At 38.6% G+C, this 19,201-nt stretch overlaps 1 protein-coding gene across 1 annotated transcript; it reads right to left on the minus strand.

The window, feature by feature from the left end:
• Positions 1–241: 241 nt before the first annotated feature.
• On the minus strand, positions 242–18,810 carry LOC145433446 (ATP-dependent RNA helicase DHX58-like). The gene is made up of 21 exons (XM_080310559.1): positions 18,533–18,810; positions 18,309–18,464; positions 18,054–18,249; positions 17,807–18,000; positions 16,724–16,824; positions 16,352–16,382; positions 16,232–16,291; positions 16,101–16,175; positions 15,243–15,387; positions 13,969–14,089; positions 12,853–13,020; positions 11,178–11,349; positions 10,473–10,565; positions 9,534–9,703; positions 8,269–8,413; positions 7,721–7,872; positions 7,055–7,142; positions 6,754–6,924; positions 5,368–5,525; positions 2,298–2,446; positions 242–1,265 (listed from the first exon to the last, which is right to left on the minus strand). Exons 1-21 carry the CDS (start codon positions 18,639–18,641, stop codon positions 899–901), a joined length of 3,021 nt encoding a protein of 1,006 aa, XP_080166685.1. The 5' UTR covers positions 18,642–18,810; the 3' UTR covers positions 242–898.
• Positions 18,811–19,201: the final 391 nt, after the last annotated feature.

Consider the following 19,201-nt stretch of genomic DNA (forward strand, 5'->3'; position numbering starts at 1 on the left):
AAAACATAGTAACCCTAATATATATGAGCCTTACAACGCCCCGTTGAAGATACAATCATCTCGATATTCGATTCGGAAGTAATGGTGGTTTAATGTGTGATTTAATAATCTTGCAAAATGCAATGACTTGAATCATATGCCCAAACACTGTTCAGGCGATCTGCTGCTTTGTGAACTATCTGAATTATTACAGCGTGATTCAACGCAGTGACCTTGACTACGCTTGATTATTCCTGTAAAATTATTATTATTTGCATGGAATAAGATGTTTATTACCGATCAGCAAGTTACACTCTACTACTGGGAAGAACTTGAGTAACGAAATCGCAATGGAAAATGACGAGTGACATAAACTGGCGGGTAACGAAATGCATAATTCTTTTGAAAACCTAAAATTACACAAATGCTACGCAAGACTAAGGGTGGGCAATTGTTTTTACCTCGCGGGCCACATTCAGAACATCAATAGATTCGCGGGCCACAATATGACATATTGGGTATTATAGGCCAAGTGATAAAATCTAAAATAGTCATACAACGCAATCATTCATTTGATTTTAGAATCTGGAATTTTGATTGGTCACATAAATTAGAGTAAACAAACATAATTGTCTGCTTTGAATACGACCCTGACACATTAATGAGATTTCATAATGGCTTTTGCACTAGTTTACGATCAGGCGTTTACAGTACGATACAAAGCATCTACAAATAAGCGCTAAACGAAATCAGGTGCTAGCAAGTGTAAAAAATAGACATCGTTCATTCATGTTTGAATCTTCTTCGTGAGTAGGAATATTTGATTCGGACAAGGGAACTGTGATGTTACTGTTAAAAATCTCTGGGCCGCACACAAGCTAGAATATAACGAACTTGTACGAACTTTTGATTCTATAAATCAACCTTCACAAATTGCAGACGATTTGAGGTCTTCAGTTCTCCTCGGAAACTTTTCAAGAAATTGTTCCACTTCCACCGTCGCTTTGACCGAGGCGATGTTCAATCCGGTCCTGCACCATTGACTTGGGCTATGTATTTTCCCCCTGCGATCCTTGATTTTGAATCCTTTGACTCCCAGTATCGGAATCAATCTACCCTTCCACTCCACTTCGTTTCCCCAGTCTTGCGGGCATTCGACGCAACATATTCTGTTGACGTGGGTCATGCCTGTCTTTGACAATTCCTCACCGCTTTTCTTGTGCGAATTGGACTTGTACATGGTTTGGAAGTTATTGTCATCGATAGTGTGATGGTTGCCATTGATCCTGAAACCAATGTATACATTTTGAACCACGGTTTAGTTGAAACTACAACGGGTTAAGTGTAATATTTCTTCCTATCGTTGACTCGAATAAGGTTTTATTCACCTAGTGCAGGCTTGAGCAACCTGCTGCCGTGGAAGGAAATTTGTGCGTTATTCAACTAGTATGTGCTGGAGGCTGTCGACATGAAAATTGAATTCCCGAAGTGAATCCGAATTTTTTAGAGATTTAATTGATCTTAAAATTTTCTTTGCGCTATGAGCGATTCAATGCGACTTCATTTTCCGAGTTTAACATAGTAGCGTTCTTTACAATCTGAGCCGCATAGTACAGATGCGAGCAGCGGAGGAAAATGATTCGCCCCATATAGAAATACAAACTTGGAACCGTGTGCTCCTCACGAAAGAAATTTATTTGTGGTACGTTTGGTAGATTCCAATATCTGACCACTATACCGACAATCCTGATGCGAGGTCAAGAAATAACAGCATGCAACAAAGTAAATAATAACAATTAGCCCACCCGAATATGCATCATCATTTACAACTTGCAAAAAGGTTGGTCACTCCTGACCTAGTGTTATGTCAGAAATATAACATACGCATTGGAACAATACTCGATTCAGTGCAATTATTTTGTGAAGAATTTGTGTGCCAATCAGTCACACCAATTTGTTTCAAATTTGGTAACGGTGAACTATTATTACAGAGTCGTCCACAGTTAAAGCCAGAAGTGGTCAAATCAGTCATCGTTGATATGATGTTGTATATGCCAAATGAATTACAAGTAGAAGAAGAGCTAAACCGCCGTGATTCGTAAAACAGAGTCCCTTTGAAATATTGGCTACATCTCTGCCTTGAGTGCATTAAGAAGCGATAACAAGTGACCAAAGAGATAACCAGATGGGAATGGTAAAATTCGTGGAAAATTGTGTAGCTGCAGTCCGAACACCGTGGATTTCTGAGGATGATGCACCTTCAACTTCAATTTAAGACCATGTCATATGTAGAGTGCAGTGCCCGTTAAATGACTTACTTGACAATATTCGATACATAGCAAATCGGCGTGCTGCAATGTCGACAGAGTAGCGTATCCTCATCGGTGTGCAGTTTAGGTTTCGTTGGAGCTTTTCTCTTTCTACTCTCTTCGATTTCCTGGAAAGCGTTGATTCTTCCCTCCGTTAACTGGAAAAATGAACGGCAACGCAGTCAAATTATTGTAATTGATATAAAAAAGAAATCGGAGGTTTTAGATTGATAGAATTGTTTCGGCCCCTTGCTATCTTTTCATTCTATTTCAATTCTGTGCTATTTTGAATTGGCGAAAATGGCAATCAATGATGGATTGATCGAATGATTACCGTAACAGGAGAATCAGAAAGAAACCATGGCCATTGCAAGTATGTGTGCAAAAGCAATTAAAATGATATGGGGTGGAATTAACTTTTTGAGCTCTAGTCTAATACCGACGCAAGTCGAACATGAAATGACAATGGTTTAAGGTCTCGCCTAATACCAACCAAGGTCGAATATGACAATCAACACCTGCAATCCATCAAGATAGTTCTACTGGATGTTGAAATCATACTGAACGAGGAATACGATACTCACTCAAAATGGAACAACTGTGAGTATATATAGATATAGATAAAGGGTGGAGTCAAAAAAAGAAAAATTTGAATTTAAAAAAGTGCCTTTGATATTTGGTCCCAAATCTCGAATGAATTACTTCTATCATACTTTCAGGTTCTTGCACCCTCTAGTGGCCGTGCAATTTCACCGAACGAGCCGAAAATAGCTAATTTTGCCACATCTTCCTACTCGCTTATGCTAGAAAGCTAGTTTTGGGCTCAAAAGCTGCGGAAGCAACATGTTTCTATTTCACTTCCATAGAACTTTGTCTTGAAAATGTACAGAGAAAAGTTACAAGCGAATTATTGATTTTTAGGCCTCCAATAAAATGTCTGTTGGTTTTACCAAGTGTGCAATGCCAATTTGCATGTTACAATTTATTACATTGCTGCTTTAACAACAAAATATTGATTGGAGGACCTACGAGTTCATTTATAGATCAACCCAGCATAATTTTGATTAGTAGAGAGAATGATTGAATCACGAACTTTCATCATATTACATCATCACAAACCTTTATGATATGAACTTGGTTAAAAGGGTATCTTCCTGTTCAACTCTACAAAAAACGATAGGCCTAGCGTAGATTGTTCAAAAAGTGAATCAGTTACAGTAAATCAGCTATATAATTTCTATATACCTAATACCTGTATGTTTTGTTGAAAATGACGATTTTCATATCATTTGAGACATTGGTAAACTGTTTTATATATTATACATATTATACAAGCTGTTGTACTCATCTTTGGAATATTCTGGAACTTTGATAGTCAACCACAAGTCTCCCAGTAGGAGTGATGATAATTCATTTTGAAAGTGTTCTGGTTTCTGGTGTACCTTGGAGTTGATCATATAATACTCTGGTATAATGGTGTTAAAACTGACTCCTCCATGTGTAGTATCATAGGCCGCTGGCTGTATTAACAGGTCGTTGTAATATACTCTGCCATGTGTGTGAATTGAACTGACATTGTCTAGAATATGTACAGATTCAGAATTTCATCATGTTCGACTTATAGCAGATTGTGGTTTATCATATGTACAAGTATTTGACATACTGTTAACAGGAAAAAGATCCCAAGTCTGTCGGTGCTTGCAATAAGTTGAGCGGTGGATAAACTTTTCAAAGTGTTGATGGTCTTCCTTCCGGAATACTCCCAGCTAAGAGACAGTTGTTTGATCACAACTAAAGTGATCAAAGTTGAGCATACCCTCAATCTCTTGTCTTTTAGTTGGGAGTACCGGTATTCCAAAAGGAAAACCATCAACACTTTGAAAAGTTTATCCACTGTGCAACTTATTGCAAGCAACAACGGACTTGAATCTTTTTCTTGTTAACATTATGTCAATTACTTGTACTATGATAAACCACAATCTGCTATAAGTCCAACATGATGAAATTCCGAATCCCTACTTATACTAGACAATATCAGTTCAATTCATACACATAGCAGAGTATAATACAGCGACCTATTCATACAGCCAGCGGCCTATGACACTGCACATGGAGAAGTCAGTTTTGAAACCAATACACCAGAGTATTATATGATCATTTTCAACTCCAATATACACCAGAAACCAGAACACTTTAAAAATGAGTTATCATCGCTCCTACTGGGAGACTTAAGGTTGACTATCAAAGTTCCAGAATATTCCAAGGATGAGTACAGCAGCTTGTACAATATGCATAATATATAAAACAGTTTACCAATGTCTCAATTGATATGAAAATCGTCATTTTCAACAAATCATACAGGTATTAGGTATAAATAAATTATATATCTGATTTACTGTAACTGATTCACTTTTTGAACAATCTAGGCCCATTGTTTGTTGTAGAGTTGAACAGGAAGATACCCGTTTCACCAAGTTCATGACAAAGGTTTGTGATGATGCAATATGATGAAAGTTCAATCATTCTCTTTTCCTCATCAAAATTATGCTAGGTTGATATATAAATCACCCCGTAGGTCCGCCAAACAAGATTTCGTTGCTAAGCCTACAATGTAACAAATTGTAACATGCAAATTGGCATTGCAAAATTGGTAAAACCAACCGACATTTTAATGGCGGCCAAGAAATCAGTGATTTGCTTTTAACTTTTTTTCTGTACATTTTCAAGAGAAAGTTCTATGGTAGTGAGATAGAAACATGATGCTTCCGCAGCTTTTAAGCCCAAAACTAGCTCTCTAGCATAAGCGTATATCAAGATATGGCAAAATTAGCTGTTTTCGGATCGTTCGGTGAAATTGCACGGCCACTAGAGGGTGCAGGAACATGAAATTATGATAAGAAGTAATTCATTCGAGATTTGGGACCAAATATCAAAGGCATTTTTCGAAATTCAAATTTTTCTCTTTTTCAGTCCACCCTAAGATATGGAGAAGATATCTTTGATTATGAATTACAATACTAGTGTATGTGTGTGGTGGATCGCATAAATAACCATTGAATTTGAATAAGAAGAAAGAAACCTTTTTCTTGTATGCAGCCAGATTTCGATTGCAGAGTTTGTGAACTTTCCCGGTTACTTTTTTCATCAAAATCTCCTTTTTCGCCGGGAGACTGTCTCGTGGGTCGGGTTGACCGAGATGAATATGAAGCACTTCGCTGTTGGTTTTTCTGGCACGTCCTAGGGAAAAAAACGATAGCGTTAGTACCATAGACGTCGGACGCAGGTGTGCTGTGTTCATTTATTTTCTAGTTGAAAGTTTTTCAAAGTTAATGAATGAATCTGGTCAATAATATCAGTACTTGCAGCAAATATTGTGGGACACATTTGCACTGCTGGGCTTAGATTGCAAGGACAGGACAATCCATATCGAAAGTTTCAACCCACATGAGTCGGTCATTTTGGGCCACGTTTTATCGCCGACCATCTTTCTGAAAGCGCACTTCGCAGAGTCGGATGTCGGCCGAAACTTTACATGTCTTGGTATTTCCCAGTGTGGAGATGGCAGGCCGCGCAATGCTGGTGACTAGTCCGGAACTAGCCTGCTGCACACCCTAGACCAGTGCAATGTTCATTTTAATTGCGCACTGCGCAGTGCTGACACGGGCTCTGCGCACAGAAAATCTAAGCTGCGGAAGAATATTCGAAGTGGTGACCTTTTTTTTAGTCGTTACGCGCTGTTGTTCAAGGGACCGCGCGGTGAGTTGGCGAGTGCTCGTAGACTCGTCAAAAATTAGAGGGAACAGTGGACCAGTGGTTCTCAAACTTTTTTAGACACGCCCCCATTTTTATGATAGTGAAAAATTTTGCAACCCCCTTATCGTCGTATCACAAAATGAAATCAGAATGCCAGCAATCCCAACAGATAGTTTGATGGCATGGAAGGTTATGACTGTTGATGAGAGAATTCGCAAATGTGAAATTCGGACTATACACAGAGCAATAACTATGAATTGGAGGTAAAAAATTTAAGTTGATCGCAGCTTCGTGGCCCTTCTCAGATGCTTTCAAGCACCACAGTTTGAGAACTACTGCCCTAGACTGAAGCATCCCAACGGCCTCAAGCAATACTAAGAATATACCGTTCTCTCATTATTCGGAACACCGTTACATTCAATTCTGTAAATCTGATTCTTTTTCATTATTAGTCGGGAGGGGTACTCATATTTAAAACAAGAAATGTAACGACACTAAATCACTCGTAGTGCAAAGAAAATTTCAAGTTGAATACCACTGACCCAAAACACACTACAGTATTTATTTTAATTTACGAAAAAATGGGGGGTCATGGCCGTTTTCACCGCCTGGTTACGAACAACAGTACCAACAGAACTGCTTTACACTGAACGAAGTCGGGTGCGCTGATGTTCATTTAATGGTTTCAAAGAAAGAAACCGTTACGACTTACCTTTCAATTGGACTTCTTTAATTTCGTTGTTAACGCATTCGACGGTGATCACCAAGCTACAGTTGGGGATGTCGACGCCTTCCCCGGCTGCGTCCGGGGTACAGACAAGAACTCTGAACTTTCCTTCGTTGAAGGCCTTGATTGTTTCGCCTTGCTTCTTGTGTGTCATACCTGTGAGAATATGCGTGAACGTGTCCAATTCTTCACTAGCTTGAAAAAAACAAGAAGGAATGACGGACAAACCGTGCATTCATTCTCAGAATATGTAGAAGTGTTAGATTTGAGTGACCTTAGCATTTACCTGGCGTGTCACTTCCACTCTTCCGGCCGACTCCAATGTACATTTCACAGCCTAAGTCTCCCAATAGTGGCGTGGTTTTGACGTATTTCTGCAAAATAAAATCGACCGTACAGAGCGCAGTCTTGAGATTGGATCCCACATCTCCACACTCCCATTGATGACAATCTTAATACGGAGACGTCCAACCCACAGGAAATTTTTCGAAATGACGTACGTTAACAACTTATCGCCTGTGTAGCTTATGGCAAACTTGGATCCTGATAAATTGGAATACATGGATTTGTTTCTTTCCTATTCAAAGCACTGGACAGAAATCACATTGCGTCAACACCGGGATGTGACGATAGCAATGCTTTGTCGGATTCCCCGGGTCAGTACCAGTTCTTAGTTCTATAGCAGTAGTTCTCAAAATGGGTGGCGATTTGATCTTAATTAAGACTCTAAAATTGGATATTTCTCCAGCTTACGAGAAAGGCCTCTAAACATGCGACACATCCAAAATGTATCATAATGACAAAGCTGCTGAGATAACAGGTGCTGCATCTGCAATTCTCTGTGGTATATTCCATCAGTGTAATTTCGCTACGGTTTCTGGCTACTTTGACAACGTCTGTGTACAAGAAAATAGCGATACCTGAGCATCCGAAAAAGTACTTTCCGTCATACCTTAAAACACTCTGCGTACAACCTCCGAGATACCATCACCATGCACCGAAAGTCTCTGTCTTCCTGATTCTTTTTTTCGATTCTTTCGGTTATTATGTCGAGCATCTTATTTTCTGCTTCCTCCACACAATTTTGCAACTCCTTCATTATATCTAGTAGTAAAAAGCATTAAAGTGTGATAATAATTAAGATTATTTCTGCAGGCACATGAATTTCAATTGTCAAATTATTGAGAAGTTGATCGTACTGGAAATTTACTCCATTGCAGCGATTCTAAACTCCCTGTGCTCCTTGCTCACAGACAAGCATGTTGATCAATTGGTGGGGTGGTGCTCGTGAAACTGCGGTTAGTACACCACAATGTTTTGCCATCAATGACTGCGGATGTGCAATTACGTAAAAAATGATGATATAAAAAAATTTAATAATAAAAATAGATTATGCCAGTTCACGAGTACCTAAATCATATAAAGAATACGCCTTTCAAATTTTTACGGTGAAACGGTATAAATAACGATAAAAATGCAAAAAAAAAAAAAGAGACATACCCAATAGGATACCGTAAAGTTCCTTTTCCATTTGAGTATTCTTTTGACTGTGCTCAGCAAATCGTTCTTCTGCAAATTTTTCAAGCTGTGTGTAAGCATACTTGGGATGGCAATTTTCTTTCATCCTTTGTACATCTATCAGCACCTGTAATACCATACAAGTAAAATTTACAAGTTGCGAAAGATCGCCGTACAGCAGCCCTGGTTCTGATAAATCTTTTTGAGTTGTGGGCCGGATACAAATATATGAAAATACCCAAATTTTGCCCGTCCAATACATGTCCACCATTGGTGTAGCCCAACCATTCCGGTCCAAGGGCCACATGAGATTTACGAACCATTGGTCAGGCCACTTGAATCCTGATTACCTTTTTTTAGTCGTCTGATAGGAGCAAACCGAATTAGGTAACGTTGAAAACAAGACTTATATTACTACGATTTAAAACTAATACCAACTATGCCATGAAAACTCTGCGTGCAACTGTGCAGTGTGCATTCATGTACTGGTTGCACGAAGCGCGAAATTTTTTCAAGGATAATGAATGAATTCGATCATTAAAAATGTTACTTGCATATATTGCGGGTCGCCTCTGTATACTGCTAGGCTCATTTGGCAAAGACAGGACTATTCGGCACTTGGACATATCAATATCGAAGATTTCGGCGAACATGCTTCTATCATTTCGTGCAAAGGTTTCATCGTTGGCGATTTTTCTGCGAGTGCAGACGTGAAGTCTCATGTTGGACGACACGTTCTCTCATAATTGCGAATATAGTTAGACTCAATTCTGTAAATTGGGCGTACTTTTTATTTTTCAGGTGGGGTACCAATACTAAAAGCAAGAAACGAGTGACAATAAATCGCGCAGAGTGCTAAGAAAATATCAAGTCAAATAAGTCTGCCACAAAATAATCTACTTTATGGTCATAATATACGCAGATCTACGAAAAATTTGACTGGCCCCTGGCTACGTCAATGCGTCGGAATTGATATTTCAGTCATCAACATCCCGTGTTCCGCGGTCAGGTTAATCAAGTTCACAATAAACTACCTGTGTAATTTCGTTTTTGATATTATAACCAATTTCTAAAATGACCGCGCGGATGCTCGCGCGTGCTGATTATTCACCGCAAAATTGGACGCCGACATTGACCTAAACTAGTTCCCTAGCGACTCCAATTTAAATAGTACTGGCCTATGGTATTGTCGAGTCTAAAATATAATAAGCGCATTTATCTATCCAGTTAGTATGCCAAATTCTCACCAGAAGGCATTCTGCACAAGACTTGGCATCTCTCCCTAAAGAGTCTTCGCTATCCCCACTGTGGTGTTCAGCGGCATGACGTACTTTGCGACACCAACTTTGAAACTCCGGATTGAATCGTTCATTTATCCCCTGTGATATCCCCCATGATATCTGCAGCAGCGAAAAATCTAAATTGAAAATATACATTAAATATCATCTGAGGTCTGAGCCACATTCAATACTACAAAACGGCACAGCTGAATGCCTACAGCAAATACCCTTGACATGTAGAGCAAAACCTCTTGCCGATGTTAGAAATTCTAACCATTTTTTTAGTATTTTGTTGATAACTCTTGATAAGAGGCTCATTATTAACATATTATATCTCGCTAAATTTCAGTGAAAAATTACATGAGGTACTAGAATACCCAAACAATATTAGTGCAGATGAGTGATCAAAATTATAATAAACCCGTTTACCATAATGTATATTGAGACATAGGGACATACTGGAATTGGTAAAATCTAAATATATCGAACAATGTAAGGCGTTGAAATTCTGAATCCAACGACATATTACTTATTGGTTTCGCATCCCATTATGGTTGTGTTTTACAGGTTTGAAAAGCGAAGCAAAATTTTTCAGAAAAACCCGCCAGTGCCATCCATTTAATACTTTTTTATGACCTTCACATTAAGTAAGCTCCTGTTGATTCCATTTGAGCTTAAAACTTACTAATATTTCATTCAACAATACATCAACGCAGATATTTTCCTATCGACCATACGCACTGCAGAAAATATAGCTTACTTGACTAAGATTCAATTATCGATCAACCGCTGGACCGGGAATTAACTGGACAAGTAACGAGAATACTGATCGAGCCATTAACCATACGGTATTATTTGTCTATATGTAACATCATTTGCTATAGTAAAAATAATAAATCGGCTAACCTTTTATTGTAGTTAGCAAGTTTAGTATTTTCGCACCACCCTTTAAAAGACAAGCCTGGAACAGATCTTCTCCGTGTTCGATATAAACAGTTTCTAAAACAAATATTTCATACATGAAACAACGAAACCCAAACTCGAGAATAGCCAGGTGTGGGGTCAGTAATAGGGTTACCATATTTTAAGAACCGAGAAAGAAAACACGTTATACAAGTGAAACAGGAAGATTTTTACGGAAAATGGTGATCGATCGAATAAAAAGTTCATTTATCTTAGCCCGTGCCTGAAAACCGGTTTCCAAGGCTAATTTAGGTTTGGTTGAGCATTTTTTAGTCAAATTTAATGGCTTTTCAGCCAATATTACCATTTTTCTCAACAAAACAGGACAATCAGTGCGAAACTAGCTTTCGATGATGAAGACCAGTTATATTCACTTCTAGCGCTCGCCAGCTATAGCACTACCAATTATGCTGCTTTAAGATTGCTCAGCAGTAACAGTCACTGCTTAACAAAGTGTAACAACAGATTTTGTGTATCTACCCGTATGTTTACTAGATTAGTAATCTGGAGTGCGAGCCCTTGACCTAATCTACTGTTTGAAAGTACTTACTTGAATACTTTTCAAACCTGTACTTTTCTATTTCCACTTGAAGTAATTTTGACATGTCTAGGAAATCACATGACGTTGAATGGAAATTTACCGCGTACCTTCGGGCGCGGGCGGGCAATGATCGTTAAGCTCGTCCAAATTTTTTGGATCCGTCACCATCGCCAGTCCACCCGTCGCGTTCATCATACCGAGAACAGCGAATATGTATTTCTCTGCGTCGTCTTCGCTTTCCGCGGCGCCTATGCCTAATGTCGCAGTCAAGCCCACGATCTGCGCAAAACACCGGCGTAATCAATATTGCAAAAGTATAGGTACATGGAGGCTGTACTTGAAAGGCAACTGACAACACCTTCAAAATTAGTGATGAAAATCCACATAAAATTTCTCACACCAAAGACCAGGGTTGTAATGACTTGACTCGAGTAATTTTCTTGAAATTGGAAAATGACTCTACTAGAATCAATTTGTCTACTGACCTGACTAGACCTGTATTCGAGTCATTGAACATGACTCGACCAAGTCATAAGACTCGACACATTCTGTATCAGGACCGATAATTGAAAAATAGGCCCAGAAATTGTCTTTTATCTGTTTGAATTAAAACGTTTAGAGTGAAAAAAATGAGTATAAAATGAATCCGGGGGCTTCGATATCACCCAAGAGATTCATATATGTGAGTTGAACCTGATTTGAACTCGATACGGTACAGTAAACACCATGACTTGGACTCGGAATCGAGTCCAAATACTATGACTCGAACTTGACCGTTGCTCCGTGACTTGACTCGGTGATGAATTGAAAATGACTCGACTTGACTCGAGTCAAAACTTTAAATGTCAAATTGACTTGTGACTCAAAATCTTGTGACTTGGTTACAACCCTGCGCCAAAGACCTTGCAATATTCAATAATCATCGATAAGCCGGTACATATATTTCGTAAGCACAATGGTAGCGTCGTGAAATCGATAACCTTCGAAGATGAAAGAGAACGAAAAAACGAAGAAATCGGTTCTTACGGCGAAAAAAAGTCCAGTAAAAGACCTAATGAAGAACGTACTGAAAAAGAAGCTGATGGAAAGAGCAAGAAAGAGTGTCAAAAGGGCCGCCGAATGAAGATTAACATTGAAAAACTGTGACATCAGGCACTGGGCCAAGGCGGGTGCCAAATTAAGAGACTGCAACTGGTCGCTTCGGCATCCTTCTCTGTTCATTACATTGCCTTCTTGTGTCTTGTGTATCGTATAGTAAATTGTGTGTCTTGATCGGATGAAAATATATTATCCGACGATTATTCAGATATTAAGATTATTATCTGTATCTATAATCACAGGTTAACAAAATGAAAAAAAAAAAACATTTTTGAGAGAAGATTAAGGAGTGTTTAAGGTTAATGATTGATAATATGACATTAGTTTTGCCGGTTTGACCGCTAAATAAGCCCAGATTATTGTTTCCATCCCTTAAGCATTGCACCTAATGGGAACTGAATCGTAGCTTTTTTTTACTTTTATACTTAACATAAACAGACAATTGATACTCCTCCATTGCTGTTATTTTCATGTAAATCTGTGAATCTTCCGAATACATTTTTCTCATAATAGTCAAAATGCAGAAATATTATACTGGTCCACAGATATGTTACAGTTCTAGGTTACAATTATAATTGTAAATCTTGAATGATCTTTTTGATGAATGTTTTTATCTCATCAGTGATAATGCTCTCAGTCTCTATGAATACATGGCTAGCCCTATGTATATATTCTCTGATGAACCTGAATGTTACGTTGTGGCCGTGGTGTAGCGTAGTGAGGTTCTCTTTGTTCCGCGACGCTTTGCAACACTTTCCTCATGATTTCGCAGTACGGATGCGACATTCTCGTGTGATGGCACTCATCGAACACCAGCAAAGTGAAGTCGCAGATGGAGTGAACCTTTTTCTTCTGTAATAGTAAGACAGGGACATCGTTGCATATTCCGATTGATCAGTATTGCACAGAGGCGGTTCATAAAGTAGGCCTGGTAATACTCCTATATCTACAGAGGTGGTCAAAGTAGTAATAGTTGGTATTCAAGTAGAAATAGACGTAACGATTTCCAAATAAGTAAAAGATTAGGTATTCCAGGCCTAGTTTTGCCTACATTATCAGGTAAAAACTGTAGAAGTAGTATAAAATCATAGCCACACAAGTAGAGCAGATAGGCAAACCTTACTTGAGTACTTCAAAAGTGTAGTCCTTCGCTACTGCAAGTTTGGATTTTGCCAACTTACTCAAGTGGTTATATTTTTAGACAATTTATACTTCACAGTTTTTAGTTTTTCAGGCAAAACTAGACTTGACTCGACTCGAGTCAATTTGTGTATTGACTCGACATGTACTCGAGTCATTGTGCATGACTCGAACCAAGTCATATGACTCGAGACTAGGACGACCAAGACAGACATTTCATTCCAACTTCGAAGAATAGTGAAGTCACCACATTATTGGAATTTCGTCTGTCAGTCCTGATTCTTGGAAAATAGGGCCAGAAATTGTTAGGACTGAGGAAAATTACAATATTATGAATGCAAGCCATTCTATATCACTCGAGCTGAGTTGAAAAAGTGGGTTGAACCGAATTGAACTCAATACTGAACAGTGGACATAATGACTTGGACTCGGACTCGAGTCACAACACTATGAATCGCACTCGGCCTCATCCCAAAACTAAAAAAGTGAGAGTGACTTGTGACTCGGAACCTTGTGAATTGGTTACAACCCTGCCTAGAATATTCACTACTTCGACATTCTCATAAGTAGCAATTTACGACATTACTTCTACTTCTACTTGAGAACCAACGATAACTACATTGATCAATTCTGGTATTGCGATCAGCAACAGCAACTGACTTCGATGCAGTTGAGAAGAATTTGCGGGGTCATCACAATGACGTCGTGGGAGTATATTGTTTTGCCGTCGTCTCTATCAAATCCTTCTTCAATTCCACCGTGAAGTAAACTTATCTTGTCCCTAGGCGAGAAAAAGAAAAAAAGAGAGGTTAGGAATGCAAAGTGTTGAGGCCTTAGAGGCTAAGCTACCACTCGAATTGGAAAATCAGTCATACACCCATAACTTTGAAACCAATAAAGCAAACATTCTGCAATTTGGGCTAAATGTGCTTTGGTTGGAAATGACCAACGATTTTTTTACTTTTACCGTGTTTCGGTGATTTATTTTGGAAACAAATTGTGTTGTGGCAAAATTTTTCACAGTGAATATTTTCTCGATGCCAAGTAGGGATTCGATTCATCATTCTAAAGAACAAGATAGAATGCTTTTTTTTTCATCCCGACAAAGGGTCTTCTGAAAAAGAAATCGTTTGTCGAGAAATTGAAAAAACTGATTGTTTTGATTTTGAGGTGCACTGCGTTCTAAATATGATGAGGTCTGAAATTAAAGTTGAAACTGTGAAATTCATTTTGACAGCAGCCATTTTCCTGAGAAAGCCACCGTCTTCAAAATGCAACTATAGCATTTTCACGAAAAGTACCAATTCAATCCATATATCTCTGCGGTGTAGAGATCACGGATCACCATTTGCAAAACTTCTGGCACGCATCATTTAAAGGCTGCGCATTATCAGCGTGATCAAGCAGTCACGGGGAGAAGTAAGATTGGTGAGTTGTGATTTGTCTGTGAGAACACGTGCCAGAAATTTCAAAAATGGTTAAGAAGCGCAGAGGTGACGGTGAGACACAGCAGAGGTAGATAGAGTGGAATGACTTTTGGAGGATAATGGCCACTGCCAAACTGTTTTTCAAACTTCCTTCTTTAATTTGAGACAACATCATATTTAAAGCGCAGTGCTCCTAAAATATACTGAATTCCGGAATGCAAGCACTACAATGTGACCATGATCCACCATCCTCGGTGGGAATGTTTAACTGAATTTTTGTAAATGCACCATTGCGGTGTGGTAACCGAAAGCGATTTGAATACTCAAGCATTCAGCATACGCTTGAGTCAGTCATCCAAATGGTGTCCAGCGCTTCTACTTCAACAAGCTTTATTTTTATTTTCGGTCACAGAGTTTATGAGAGAATTTCCACAGTCATTTAGCATTAACGGTCCAGCAAATCTGATTTTATATATTAAAACATCGACAAGGATAATAAAGGTTCACCTGTGGTTAATAAGATACCACTTTAACTTTCGAAATTGCTGTTCAGCTAGTCCACCGGTTGGAGTAAAAAATATGACTTTCGCATTCGTCTCTTTTGCTAAATGCTCTCTTATAATCGAAGCAGCAACCGTTGTCTTGCCAGAATCTGTCGGATGAGTGGCACAGAAATTGTTACTGATTGCTGCTTACAATTTTCAACTACACCTAATTATCAAGTAGCGGTTTACCAAAATGATGAACTTCTCAATAAATGTTGAGTAATGTAAGAGAAACAAAAATAGGGATATTTCAAATAATACTGACAGAGTTTCTCTTGGCGCAGTATCGCGAAAATAAACATCACTGTAATGTTCAATTTACCTCAAACATGGCGAAATATTGACAGAAAAACATCGCGAATTGGGATTTCAACGGGAAATTTATGGAGATGAGGCGCAAGAATTGGGAATTATGTCAGGGAATAATACGATGTAGCTTCAATCATAAACCTTTTGATACATATACGTTGCACTACCAAAACCGCACTGAATGAGAGACATGACAATATGCTACTTTGACAGCACATTGATATACCATTATGGCATCAGCGTCCAATTGAATTTTTATATATGCCTTTTCAGATACCGTAGTAGTAATGTTGATTCATAACAAGTTCACAACATACGATTGATTAGGACAAGGTTACTATATTAGAAACCTTAAATAGAAGAAACAAACCTCTTTGATTGCATCATATGCAGTGGGACGAATTCATCAACATTCACGGATAACACTATTACTAACTGTGATTATTAAATCTTAAGTACAAGTCATAATATTCGTCATGGTAATTCATTTACAAAATAAAAATTATCTCACTTGTAGGAGCACAAATCACAACATTTTCCCCCTGAAGAGCAATCTTGCACAATTCCTCTTGATACTTCCTCAGGACTAAAAGTGCATAATCAAGTGACAGTTCAAATCAAAGTTAATAAACCTATTCTTACCCTGGGGAGCCTCTTTATCTTCGCTTGAAGAAGGTATTGATTCCGTCGGTATCTGACATTCTAAAGGGAAATAAGATGTCATTTAACTGGAATATCTCGTGGAGTTTCCAACTCAATTACCTTTTTGTTTTGTTTTCGTGCCGCTTAAATCCTGGAAGAAAATAGTCAATCATAAATATTCAAAGTCGTGGGGATCAGTGAACTAAGGTATCGTATTTCAAAGCAACCCAAATTCATTCAATTTCAAATGCTATGGCTCAGACTTGAAATTTCAAGTAAAAAGCAATTTAATTCAGTGTTTAATTTCCTCAACTCAACTATTTGGTTACTGTTACCCTAATCAACCTGCGATATTAGTTATCTCATCTGCTCAAGTCACACAATTTACATACCGTACATAGATATGACGCTGGCAAGTGGCGACTAGAAATTTAACTATTCAGCCAGAGGAATGGACACAGATGTAGTTACAACTGCAACATATTTACTCACAATATTGCGGTTAGATGGCACATAACTTGAGGACTTTGAGAGTTGTTCAGCATCCTCCACTATTACCATTTCCTCCATAGCTTCCTCCAAGTTGAAGCATCCTACAAAGGGCAACGCAAAAAATTAGCATGGCTTGTGTATAAAAATATTGTGTTGCGACATTGACCTGATAATCATTTTCAGTCTAATTACAGCTAATTGACTTGTTACCAGACAGCGTCTGTATTTGAAGATATTCAGTCACTTCATTTCCGCCTTTAACATTGCTATCAGTCTCTGTCAATGTCTCCAGTACGAATGAATTTCATGGATTCTTCTGGACCAGAGTAATCTAATACAGTAGCATTTTGCTAACTAATGTTCTATATAATTGGAAGATATTCCATATGAATAGTCTACAGTAGTGCTATTGAACCGGTGTACACGATGCGTCAAAATATGCAGGTGCATCACAAACTTGTCACATTAAATCGGGGGTCCTCAAACTGGGGTGCTGCTAGTAAGAATGCACATTAGCCACTGCAAATACTACAATATTGGGTTCTTGGTATCATTGCGATGTGTTGGTTTTTATGAAGATAATTTTGACACGTATATCAATTTGACTTCTTTACTGCATATTGTCTCAAGCGAATTTTCTCTCCAAGATTGTTGTCAATTATATAGGCTACATACACAATACATAGGTTCATGCCGTTAGTGAACAGGGTGCAGGGATGTGGGAGTTTGACACAACAACTTCGAGGGATTACTAAATCAAGAGGTTGAAGAGCACTGGTCTATGCAACCTTCCACACCTTTCTGTTTGCAGGAGAGTTACAAACTCTCGAAATATTAGCAGCGATTGTCTATTTTGTTGTGCACATAACTCTTTAAAATGACGGCAAAGTGCTTAAAGGGTACAAACTGAAAGAGGTTATGGCGATGTTGGGATAAAATATCTTGTGATTGCGATATAGATTGCGCTTCTATCAACTTTGATCTTTGAAGAAATTTTAGGGGAGTCACTGGTAGACTACTCAATGTTACAAATATGTGTAGTCAATAAAAACTAACACAATCGAACATGACCCTTCAACTCACCACAGTAGTCTTGGAGAAGTTCCACGAGGGTGTGATTTTCACATAATCCAGTATCAGACCCGCTATAGTTCAGCATTTTTATAGCTTCAATGAAGTGGTCAATCCAGGTAGGTTTTTTGTAGATAAGTTTGTGTAGAAGACTACAGACTGCATTGGAGTTTGACTTCGTCCGTGCAAGATTTTCAATTTCCTCTCTATAATCAACCATAATGGTAGAGCTTGGTAAGATCAATTTCAGAAATTCTACCTCTCATTCTCATTGAGAAAATGTCTGACCATATATTCCGCTACTTCAACAGCATGAATGCATTCGAGCGTGGGCATCAAGTGCCCAAGGATATCTTTGAGTTTATCTATCTTCTGCATTCTTCTGAAGCATTCGAAAAAATCCGTGGTGAAGTGTTCATCTTCCAATAGAGGTACAAGCCATTCATATTGCTTCACTGCAAAACGAAATACGTTATTCTTTTCAAACCAATAACATACTTCAGCACAATATCACCTTCTTTTAGAACGTCTATCAATTCTTGTACAACTTGCACAATACTAACGGATGAGCCGTCGGTACATGATCTCTCAAGGCATTCTACAAATCGTTCCACTCTCGTCCTTCTTGCTTGGTCATCGCTACCTTTAACGCCTCGTATGTTCATTCCACCTGCAGTTATTGGTTTCATGTCATTTAATATCAATCAGTGTATCTGATACAAGTTTATCATACACCACCTGTGTCGAAAATCCTTGTTCCATCGAATAAGTCTATGACGTCTAAAGGCTCTAACCAGTTTTCAAAAATACCCTGAAGTATTTCGAATTTGATTTTCCGTGCTCCCATCTCCACAATATAATTAGTTACCGTTTATAACATTACGCAGAATCATACAGAAATGTTATCACGAGCCCCCCAGAGGTGTTTATATAGCTCAGTGGGTGTAACCAAAGAATGTAGAAGTGGGTGTAACCGGTTTCTGCATAACACGTAGCATTTTAAGTTCTAACATTAGGAAAGGGAGGAAGGTTGGTTCGATTGGTTTGAAATAAGGACAAATATGTTAGAAATGAGGCGAGTCTCATGTCAGAAATGAGGATAGTCATGTCAGAAATGAGGATAGTCATGTCAGAAATAAGGATAGTCGCTATATTCACTATAAAGTCAGTTACAGTACCAGGCACGACTTTCTAGTGCTGCTAACCCAGTCCGAACACATCCCAGACATGATGTCCAAACACGCCCCAGACACGATGTCCGGGTATCAACACAGGCCGAACACGCCCAAGACACCATGTCCGAATGGCAACACAGGCCGAAAACACCCCAGACATGATGTCTGAACACGCCCCAGATACGATGTCCGGGTATCAACACGGGCCGAACACGCCAAAAAGACACCATGT

This window comes from Botryllus schlosseri, chromosome 2 (assembly GCF_051294905.1).
Source record: "Botryllus schlosseri isolate E-star chromosome 2, Bs_hap1, whole genome shotgun sequence".
Lineage (NCBI taxonomy): Eukaryota > Metazoa > Chordata > Ascidiacea > Stolidobranchia > Styelidae > Botryllus > Botryllus schlosseri.